Consider the following 12,131-nt stretch of genomic DNA (forward strand, 5'->3'; position numbering starts at 1 on the left):
ACAGTCTGAGGAACACATAAGAAAGCATCTCTGCCTTGGCAGCTTCCCTATCATTTCAGAAAATGACTTGTCTGTTGGGATGATAGTTGGGTTTGGGCTTTGGGGACAGCACTGAATTTCTTTGAGCCCAGTGAGAGAGCAACTACACAGAGCAAGTAATTCATTTTAATTTTGTACAAGTTGAAAAGCATTTTTTCCTTGACTTCAGCTAGATGACAGTGGCATGATGGCTGATTTTCATTTCAATCAGAGCAGCATATGATTACCACCTAATTAGAATGTAGAAATAGAAAGGAGATCATTTTTTAACTTACCCAAGAGAACAGCGCTGGGGGAGGGGAGGAGATTATGTTAATCAAATGATACTGGCATATAAGAGCTACCAAAATAGCCGCCTGAATTTTTATTGGCACCCTTACTGTCCTTGAGGGTCTGTCAGTGGCTTCAATTGTAACCTGTATTTTCAGAGCTTTCTTTCTGAGTAATAAATATACTTTAAAATGAATACGTGTCACTGCAGGCTCAAATTTGTCATAAAAGACATCACCTCAGGCATAAATACATATATTTCTTTTCAAAATTACGCATAGTTTTGTTGGCAACTGTAAAACTGTAAGCATGAAAACTACTCAAGCAAAACCAAAAGTAATACTATCTCAGGGAGAGCTGTTTGCATTAGTTATTTTTATTTTAAAAAGCATTTGCTTTCATTAATTATTGTCAGCTAGCTGCTCCACTCCTATTTGGAAGGAACACAGAAACTGAGATGATCTGCCTAGGGGAATACAACTGAGCTTACATTAACGAAAACTGCATCAGACGACATTTTCCAAGACACACTGTCTCCATCTGCACCCTTCTGTAAAGACAAAACTTCATCTCAAGATGCTACTTTAATTGTCTCTGAACAAACAACAGCCAAAATGAGGTTGGTGAGACCACCAAAAAAGAAGGGCAAATGTTGGGGTTTTTTTTTTTAGAACGATATATTAATAATGAAACGCTCTTTCAGTCAGTCCATAGAAATACTGAAATTGGGTTGACCTGATATTTTCATGAGCTCAGGAGGTAACAGCAACTTTCTGTTAGCTGCCTGACCTGATTTTGAAGAAAAAGATACATGAAATATTCCTGCTGTTTTACACCTGCTAGGCATATGCCTATGTAGCAGAACACTGCATAGCATAGATTCTGACAGACTAACATGGTACCCCAATAGATACAACGCAGTGTTATGCTTACCTGCAGAGCTCCACGGGACAGAATGTGAGACCGTGTTAGCTTGCTCCAAAATAAAGCTCTAGTGCTTTTAAACCTCCCTTAGGCACATCTGCACTACCCTGCTGATGGCTCTCCTGGGGGTCCTGTCCCACATCTGCCAGCTCATGCAATGGTCCTATCCTCCTGCAGGCACCTAAGGGCAGTGCTCTTTCTACTTTGGCAACAGTAACTCTTTGAGCCAAGATGCCTCAAGGAGGCTTAGGTCTGGGTGACTAACATCTTGCTGGACATCTCAGATGAGTCTTAGACTTGGGGAAGCTGCTCTCTCACTGCCTCAGTCTGGCTGTTGCTTACCAGGAGGAGATACCTGCTTACTCTAGCACCAAGGTGATGCGCTCTGTAAGGACAACGAAAAATGAAGCAGGAAAAAAGGAAAAATCAGCAGGACAAGAGTCCACAGTCCTTTCCTCAGTTCTCCCTGCTCTTATACATTCACAGCTCCTACTGGTGGGGCAGGGCCAGCCCACCTCCTGCACGCCAAGTCATAAGTGCCTATGGGAACCAGGGCACAGGAAAGCAATTCCACTTCAACTGTCTCAGTAGTGGAAAACATCACCAAAGTCTGGACAGAGTAAACTGAAGCACAGGTGCAGGGCAGTCTTGTTATGGTGTGCCTAACTTCACAAACCAGGTGTTTCCTCCTGAAAATTGTTGTCATGTGGAGCACCACAAGTGTGAACCTGCCCTCACCCCCTACTGAGAGGAGGAAAAAAAAAAACCAAAACCAAACCAAAAAAGAAGAGTTCCACTGCTTTCAACTACAGCAGGATTTTGCTCATCCTGTTTTGCTAGAAACATGCAACTTTTTTTTTTTTTGCTAGTGGGATGCATAACTACTTGCTGAAACATAGAGACCTAAATCTCATGTACTTCAGGCAAAGTAAGAAAAAGTCTCTCTTCAGTAGCGATTCTAAAGAAAAGGAATCAGAAATATGTTGATTTATTTTCCATTTATGGACTTTTAATCTGCATCAGTTATTTCAATGGAACATGCATTGCAATTGCTCTTTCCTGGTTGTTTTCCTACTGAGGTGCGTAATAAATGTTGTGAGATATTGTGCAAGAGAAAGAACAATACTTTGAACTAAATGTGCTGTTAAATTAAAGTCTCTTCTTGAGCAGGGAAAAAGTCCTGAGGCTTTTCATGTCAGTGACATAAGGTAAGGCATACACTGAGTATTTTTTATTTTTCACTCTTTTCAGAAACAGCATGGTACTGATGTAAAAGCAAATAATTCCTAACACGACAAATGTTTGAAGATACCCACCACAAAAAACCCCAAATGTAACTCTCTCCTCACTAACCCTATAAAGAGGGTGGGGTATGTAGTATTTAAAGGTGTCACAGTTTTCTTGTGATATCATTATGGGAAATCAAGTTGCAATATCTAAAACCTTGACAAATTATCCCAGAAAGAAGCACTCTGGACTATTCAAAGAGGTTAATGTGCACTTCTAAATGCATCTCAGTGTATAATTTCCTAAAGGATGGGATTCAATTCTATTTTGTACTCTGAAGAATTCTATTAAACCTCTAGAGCACTTTGTGAAATGTGAAAATGCAGTTTGCTAAAGAGATAGCCTAGGTGGTCTGCAGTAAATTAACCAGTACTGCTGACTGTGGCCATTCTTGCAAGTTTGCTCCAAGGGATTTCTACACTTACAGTATAACATCATTTACCAGTTTCTAAACTAGATTTGCCCTCCGGCTGCAAGTCAGCAGACCTTGGTGTAAAACAAGGCTAGAAGTTAGTTCAACTAAGAGTTGCATTTGAAGACCAGAACAGTGCTGCATGTTACACTCAACTAACTCCAAACCGTTGCTTACAATGCTGTTGTTCTTCCCAGCTGACTTTGTGTAGCTAGGTTTTAGGCTTCTAGACTATCATGGCTGTTGCCCTGCCTAGTTGGCTTGCCTGTTCAGTAAATTACAATAGATCTCTCTCTCTGTGTGTTGCTTTGTAACAATTAACCTCGGAAAGGAGCTAGCTCCATTTGCATGGTAATGAGACATTCATCTGAGCGACATCTGAGTTAAGCATGCTAATAAGTTTTTATGCAAACACCTGAGGGGTCAAGCACAACCATGGGCTTGGATAAGAAAACCTTTTATTAAATGCAAATCACTTTTTTTGTAAATACTACGACAGAGAACTTCATAGGACTTTAACACAGCTTGCAAGAATGGAATCATTGAGGTTATATTTTCAGACTCCCAGGCTGGCTATGGAATATAGCCACTGATTTATTTATATTTCAAATTAATATCTGTGGATAAAATCTTCATTACAGCATCAAGGGGAAGAATTACTGCAGGAAGGCACAGAGGAGAAAACAACGATATTGCCATATCTTTCACAGATTTGTCACGGTTTCCTGGGATGCAGGAAGGCAGATAAGACACTGTTGCTGCAGAGCACAACAAAAGACTTATAAATGTCAGGTTTCCATTTTATTCACCTCCCTGGTTTTGCCAAGTTTATTGTTACATATACAAATTTCCTAGTGAGTAGGCTATCATCTTGGTCTCTGTCTTGCACTAAAACTTCTTGAATTCATTCAATTTACATTCCACATGAAGAGGGTTTGAGATATTAGGATAACCAGTATCAAACATTACCAAGGGGGATAGCTAGCTGCCAAAGACCTGGGAGTAAAGCAGCAAAACCTTCTCAAAGGCAAGGCACATTGCATAAGAAGGGAACCAAGGGAAGAAGCTGACTTGGATTCATTTAACTCTGGCAGAGCCAAGTGCAGGAGGACTCTTTTGCTCTGGAGAGACCATTATAGGGACACACTGACTCAGTTAGACAATGCAGCCAGCATCAGGGGAGTGGCTCTGGTTAGCAAGAAGAAAAGTGAAAGATGGGTAGCCCTCTGAAAAAGTAGTGTTGTGGCAAATCGTTGGAGGCTTTGCTCCTGGACTAGAACATGTATATTTAAATATCTGCTGGGTATAGTGGGAGTTGCTCTATCTTTATGAGAAGTTTATAAAATGCATTGTATCATATGGTTATCTTCAGTAGAGGAGACTACATTGCTGAGATATGGGAAGTCCCTTTAATTTCTGTTGCTGTATGATGACCTACTTTTAGGAAAAGTTCTGGTGATGTTTATTATTACTACGCAAAGCCCCAAATCTAATCCAAGGGAGTAAGTGCACACAATATAAAATGGATCAGATTGACACCTGGCACAGAGCTACAGCACTTCATTTAGACCACATGAACTATGCTCACCTTGCTACAGCAACCTAATATCTGTATGCTTCTCAAAGATTCCCTTTCACTGCATGTTACCACAACCCTTCAAAAGAATTGCTTTTATTTTGCTGCTGATCTATTCATAGAATCATAGCATCATTTCAGCTGGAAGAGACCTTTGAGTCCAGCCTAGACCATTTCCCTAAGTGCAATATCCAACTGTCTCTTAAAACACTTCCAGGGATGGTGACTCCACCATCTCCCTGGGCAGGCTGTTGCAATGCCTGACAGTTCTTTCAGTAAAGAAATTCCTCCTAATATCCAGCCTGAACCTTCTCTGGTGCAACTTGAGGCTGTTTCCTCTCATTCTATTGCTTGTCACTAGGGAGTACAGACTGACCCCCGCCTTGCTACAACTTCCTTTCAGGTAGTTGTAGAGAGTGGTAAGGTCTCCCCTGAGCCTTCTTTTCTCCAGACGCCTCAGCCATTCCCCATATGAGATGGGGCTCCAAATCCTTTACAGCCTTGGCAGCCTGCTGCTGGATCCTCTCCAGCACCTCTATGTCCTTCATGTAGAGAGGGGTCCAAAACAAGACATGTAAATGCTAGTATGCTACAGTCTAAAATTCAAAGCATTAGAGTGCAGAAAAACCTTACAAAAATGGGAATCATTTGACAAGAAAGTCCAACATTACAGATAACTGGACCCTCAAAAGTATAACTTGACTGAAATCTAGTACTCTTGCCTCCTTCAAAAATTACAAAAAAGCTCTTGCGGATTAGCTCTGAATTGTCATATTCACTGATACTTACTGCATGAAATGAATCATATGTACATCTTTAAGTACATCGAACACCATGAGACCTGAACTTGGTGAGTGTGAGATTCAGGGAGTTAGGAACTGTTCAATATAGCAACTATTAGCTGTACTAGTTCAAATTCAAAAAACACCTGTGATGTTAAGCGCAGAAGGATAATTTTTAACAACTGTTTTGTAGCCAGTACAGCCTGAGCACCTTTCACTGTCTAAACATTGTAAACTATTGCTACTTATTTGCTACCTGATCTAGGTGAACCTGCTTCTGCAGGGGGATTGGACTAGATGATCTCTAAAGGTCCCTTCCAACCCCTACCATTCTGTGATTCTACTTTGTTAACAACAATTCAGATTAAATTGGAGTTTGTATAGACCAAGACAGAGCTTTAGAGCTAGACATCCAAGAAGGACAAATATTAGAAGGCAGTTTATTACAGTGAACGAGAAAGGAAGAATCATGTACGTTCAGTGTTCATAGTTTACACTAATCTGTGTAGACCAGATACAGTAGCACTTTGCAAATGTAAGGTCAAAATACCTAAAATAACACTGTATCTCACACAAGTGTCATGAACACATATGACAAATATTGTGGCTTTAATCATCTGCTATGAATCTTAAGTCTTCTCTTGAAACAGATCTGGAGCTTTCTGGAGGACAAGGGGAAGAACTCACTTGATGTTGGAGGGAACTAGAAAAATGTGGAAGCAGTACACTGAGTAAAAGAAAGAGTAATAAGTGTCAAGCAGGACATATGAGTTTCCAGGCCAGAAAAGGGAGGAAAAAAAGACTCAAAGTGTATTGAAAGTGAATGCTGTCTTACAGCCGAGAAGCAGTGGCTGAACAATAGAGTGTAATTCTTCAGAAAATAGTTTTGAGAATTGCTACACTTCTGATAGGCAGTCTACCAAATGAAGTCAGGTTTCTTGTAGCATCACTGAGAGAAAGGTAAATAAGGGGTGTATATACAGACTCAGCTTTTGAGGAAGAAAAAGCTTACTTCTGGAGCCAAACAAGACTTTTAGTCTATTTTTAAAATTACGTGAAAATAACAGAAATTATAAAAAATGCCAAAACAGAGCAAACATAGAGGTTCTAGTCTTCCATTTAAGGGTTAAAACTACACACTAACAGACCAGAAACTCAAAAATACAAGCCTAGAGGTAAGTTGATGACACTTAAGCACCTACATTGTTAAGGATGACCATCCATATACAATTACTTCCACTCTCAGATCTCTTAAGTCCCAGGAAGCTCCGAAGTGCTGAGTGCTACAGAGAACCAGCGTACAAATATATATACACATTTCTTTGTGTACCTTCAGGTTTGAAATCCTCAACTTACCATTTCAATCTATACATAGTATTTCAACTCAAAGTTGGTAACAAATAAAACAAACCACATAAAACTGGTAGATTCATACCTTCCTGTATTAGATATTCGTGATAAAAAGGTCCCCTGAATATATTGCTAGAGGAAAAACACCACTAATTATGTCCCTGTACCCAGTGCTTCTCCACTGGATGCTTTGTTAAATATTTTCAGACAGAAATACTGAACAACTCTGAGCTGTCTGAAATCTGCTGGCTGTCATCATGAGGAAGCCAGAATACCTTCAGTTTAAGACATCATGATTATTTTATTTGTTCTGTCACTTCCTTGTTGCGTTTCTCCAGTTTAACACTAGGAACTATCAGCTTGCTAAGAACTCAAACCACAGAAATACAAAAACTAGAAAGGGGAGATATGGAGATCATTCTGTTGAAAGCATTTTCTTTGTCTTGTAAAAATAATCACCATCATGTTGTCACTAGAAGAATACCACACTTGTTAAAAATCCACAGCAGCACCACATATTTAGTGAGTGTACCAAGGAAAATGAATGCTTAACTGTAAGCAAATAAAAACATTAATGAGAATAGAAAATACTATCACACAGCTTCTTTACTGTAAAGTGATCCCTGGAACACAACTGACCTTTGGTGTCTGTTTCCACTGACAACTGTTACACACATTTCCTTTCCAAAAATCTCCTCATTATTACATGAACACTCTGACTCTCACAAACAACATAGGAAGAGAATAGTCTTTTACTTTGCCAGGAAAGACTACAATGCACAGGAAACGCACAGTATGGTTTCAAACAAAGGTATTTCCCAACAACTTCAATGCAGCTTTTAAATATAACCATCTTCCTCTGTCTATATTGTCCTCAGTAGATTTTATTAGTCTTAAGGCTGCAAAATAAATAATGAAAGACTTGGAAGCTCAAGCCTACATTTACTCTTTTTACAGTTTCAAAGTGTAAATAGATATTTGGGAAATTTATATTTCATTACATACCTCATTGTGATTCTTGCTTAACCACTCCTTAGTAGTGTTTAGGGCAATGACAGCAGCAGGCTCATTTGGAAAACCTAAAAGAAGAAATGAGAGATAAATACAAGACATATTTTTGCTATACATATAAGAAAATAAACAAAAAAAAAGATTTTTTTTTTTTTTTTTCTGGCCTATTTTGGGCTTACAGTTGGCTAACTCCTTTCTTTACAGGGAGATTTCTATATAAAGGTTTTAGTTAACATCAATTACCTTTTTTTACCCAGCTAAACAAATTGAAAATTGGGATAATGACATGTTTTTGAATCCTATTTATTTACTAATATTCAGTTAGGAAAGCTCCACTGGTCAAGAGAAATAGTAACAATTGAGAGTTAAACACGTGTCACATTAGGCAGGCAACAATCTAACACGTAGATCATCATAACATCATGGCATGCAAGACAAGTTCAGATGTTTCTTAAGGCACAAGGGCTTTCTTAAGGCTTACTTTCTGTAACCCCTTTGTCAGCAAAACTATACACTTCTATGACCCCAATGCCATAGGCCCCTTAAAAATGTTTGAGTAAGAAATCTCTTTATTTATCATCTAAAATGTAATGAGCAGCTTCGGAAATGAAGGAATTCATGAAGCACAAGCGTATGAATTTAAGGCCTGATGTTGCATGATATACTAGCAACAGTAATTCCTCATAACTCCAAATATCAGAAATCTTCCCAGGGACACAGACTTTTTGCTTTGATGGTTTCTATCTATCAAATCTAGAGATGCTTTCATTACTTAAGCAGCCTTAATTTAATTTTCATTTAAATTCTTAACTTGAGGGCAGCAAATCATTTCTGTGCGGATTTAAAAATAAAACCCCATAAGCTTTAAGAATAGCTCTCAGTAGGTTAGATTAATAGAACAGTCTTTGAAAAGGTGGAGCTGCAGGCAGAGTGTACGAGCAAGTAACAGGGCTAGACAGAAACAGCCATACAATTTGACACACAGCTGCACGCATACAACCTTTTTTACACCATACACCAAACCTGCACCATAAACTGAAAAACTGAAAAAATTAATAGATGAAACTGCAAAAATTAATAGATGTCTCCTGCTTTTTGACCTAGGACATTAACCCCTAAACTTGTCTTCTTTCAGAAGAACTTCTGCACTGCTAGGTTAGAAAAACAAAACAAAAATCAAAACAAAAAATATCCCAAATTCAAACAAAATCCCTCTACCCTGAGTCACAGCTCCAAAACTCTAGTCTCTGTAACAGGACTCCGCAAGGATTTTGTCCAGCAGCACGTGCACTGTTTCAAAGTGATAGATGACAACTATTCAGCAAAAGCAGCAAGTAAAATAGTCAATGTTTGGGTAGCACTGACATTCAGAATGTGCTTCCTTTGCACACATTTCTCCACAGAGGATGTTTTTTTATTTTTTTTGAAATCTTTTTTTCCAGGTCCAAGAGGGAAAAAAAATCTGGGAAGATTCTATAGTTGCTCCTGTGGATACTTCCACTGCTGCTGGGAAAATGTAGTCTTAAGGCACTTAAAAAAGCTGCTGATATCATGAAGGAGTATTTCTTATGACACAAACTAATGAACACTAATGAAACCCAAAGCAGGGACTTCCAACAGCCTCATTTTCACCATGTAAGACAACAGACCTCTAAGCAGACCGTCTGCTCAAATTAGTAATATTCTATCTAACAAACTGGGACTTTGTAACATAGAAATTCTGTACCCTGAGCAGGGTAGATCTGCCTGGACATACAACAAATACCATGCAGAGGGACAAATGCATATTTCAGACAACTGATAGACCATTGTTTATGAACTGAATGGTTTCTTTTCAGAACAATTCTTCTCTCTAGCAAGATTAACTTTTTAGGCTTGTTTTTCACTCCCTTGCAGAACAGTATTTGCCCAAAACTGTGATAAAACACTGGCAATTTTATAGAATCTCCATGAATTGTACATTATTTAGAAAAACTGCTGCTATACTAATCTATCCTAAATAGAAGCTTATCAGGAGAACCCGTTTTCAATTATGTAATCACAAGGTAAAGGAAACGGTTCAGCAACCAAAATATAAGCCTTGAAATTCTGTGTGTGATTTCAGAAAAAATCTTGAAATGTACAGACCAGTTACACAAAAACCCAAACCAAACTAGTTAGGATTTCTCACACATTTCTGGAATATTTTAATGAAAGGATTACCTTATTCACTTTATACAAAAGCAGGATGGAATTTAACCTCCTGTTCCATACCCTGCACTGGCACAAAAGACCCCATGTTTCTGATTCTCAAATGGAAAAACATTTTGGTTTATAGGACTGGATTAAAGGGAAATAAAGTGAGATGGGATCTTACTAAACATGTTTTTGTGTTGTTTTTATGTCTAAGCTACATTTGTCTGCCATAACACATACCATGTGCTCCCATGCACATACCCCCTCCCCCTTTCCCACTTTCAGCGAAAAAGCAATCTCAGTGAGCGCGTGGGAATCAAATTACTTGAGAGAAATGAGCTCGAGGAGCCTCACAGTTAACCGACTGCTAGAGCAGCAGCTCAGGCAATTCTGGCTAAAGGCTCAATTTCACAAAAGATAAAACAGGTAAAGTAATAAGAGTGACACTGGCCCATGTTACTGCAGTGAGTGCTCCTCCAGAATACTGAAAAGGACAAGGGCACAAAAAGGCAAAGAAGCATTAGCCGTAAGATACAGCAAGTGGTGTCTCCGTAGGACTTCACTGGTTTTATCCGGGAGAAGAAAGAAGGGCTGGCAGGTTGCATGTCAGATAGACTGGGTTTCCCATATCTTCGAGTGACAAAGCCAAGATTCTGGAAAGGAATCCTACTATACCACCCAAATGTTCCTGAAGAGCTGCTCCAGCAAGTAGGAATTTTACTGCAGTCCTCTGCATTTTGCACTGCCTGCTAATCACATCTCACCATCTATTACCAGGATCTACTCCCAGCTCCTCAAGTACAGCAAATCCTAGGAACAAGCAGTCATCACCTCTTAGAAACCTCTCCTTAGAAGTCCTCCTTTAAAGTACAGTTTCACTCATTACAGCTGATGCCACAGTGGATACAAGTCTGGTAAGTCAGTAGGAATGAGGTTGTGCACAAATTACTGCATGGTTTGAAAGACATGGTGGGTAAAGGAGATGCCATATGCGTGCATGACCAGGGCTGTGCCTTGCTCTGCTCATTCAACACTGCCAACTCTGGTAAGTATGTCAGCCTTGAGCATCTCCACATGCCTGTCCCTCTGGTTGTACGTGAAAAGGTTGTATCACAGCTATGTCTCCAAAAATACTTGTAACTCCAAAAATCATTGTAATTCACTTGAAAACTGTTATGAAAGCTCTCATGTCTTTGCCCAGTTGTTTGATAGCTAAAACATCACTCCAGACAGGACAGCTGCTTTTGCAGATACCTTTAGAAAAACAACTGACAGCTTTAATATCGACTTCGCTACCAGCATCAGCCAAGTCACAGTCAAACTTGGAAACTTCCTCTCCTCCTCTTAGTTTGTAGCTAATAGATGGACATCCTACTACATTCCCTCCCTAAGATGAATGACTATGCCATTATATTATATTATATTTTTCACTATGAGGGTGACAGAGCAGTGGCACAGGCTGCCCAGAGGGGTTGTGGAGTCTCCTTCCTTGGAGGTCTTCAAGACCCGCCTGGACATGTTCCTATGCGACCTGATCTAGGTGAACCTGCTTCTGCAGGGGAGTTGGACTAGAGGATCACGAAAGGTCCCTTCCAACCCCTACCATTCTATGATTCATTCTATTCCCCACTACAAAAACCCCATTCTACTACCATCACATAAAACACCTCATCTGAACTCTACTGCTTTTGTATGTCACAGAATCACAGTATCTTAAGGGTTGGAAGGGACCTTGAAAGATAATCTAGTCCAACATCCACCCAGTGACAGCCAATGAAAGATTAAAAAGTCTTCAAAACTTGTGAGCTTCTGCACCTCTTTTCAGGACTTCACCATCTCATACCTGGAAATTTTAACATTGATCTGAGAAACAGCTGCTGAAACAAACTGTACACTGTGCAAGTTCTCACAGCATCATAGCCATAATTGTTCAGAGAAGGCATGAGAATGTCTGGCCAAATTATTTTGCAATATTTGATATTTAAGAAACATGCAGCTTTATAGGAGGAAAGTGTGGAGGAAAACTGAGCAAAATAGTAACTGCAGAGATGCAGGTTCCCCATACATTTTGTATTTATTTCCTGGAAAGCAAATGCTGAGGACATAAATCCTTCTGTTTCATCAGTGTACAGAAAATATGTGATGAATATAAATGGTGGATGTCAGGAGGCTGAGACATCCCTTTTTCTATTGTAACTAGCAACAGGACAAGGGGTAAGAGGATGAAGCTGGAACACCAAAAGTTCCATTTAAACATAAGAAAAAACTATTTTATTGTGAGGGTGACGGAGCAGTGGCACAGGCC

At 39.4% G+C, this 12,131-nt stretch overlaps 1 protein-coding gene across 2 annotated transcripts in view; it reads right to left on the reverse strand.

Moving 5' to 3' along the window:
- Window positions 1-12,131, reverse strand: part of MACROD2 (mono-ADP ribosylhydrolase 2) — an 858,454-nt gene that overhangs the window by 245,142 nt on the left and 601,181 nt on the right. For both annotated transcript variants that reach the window (XM_061989226.1, XM_061989225.1), the window contains exon 8: window positions 7,646-7,719. In XM_061989226.1, the coding sequence (XP_061845210.1) occupies window positions 7,646-7,719 (74 nt within the window). The remainder of the gene's footprint in view (window positions 1-7,645; window positions 7,720-12,131) is intronic.

The sequence above is a fragment of the Colius striatus genome, chromosome 2 (assembly GCF_028858725.1).
Source record: "Colius striatus isolate bColStr4 chromosome 2, bColStr4.1.hap1, whole genome shotgun sequence".
NCBI lineage: Eukaryota > Metazoa > Chordata > Aves > Coliiformes > Coliidae > Colius > Colius striatus.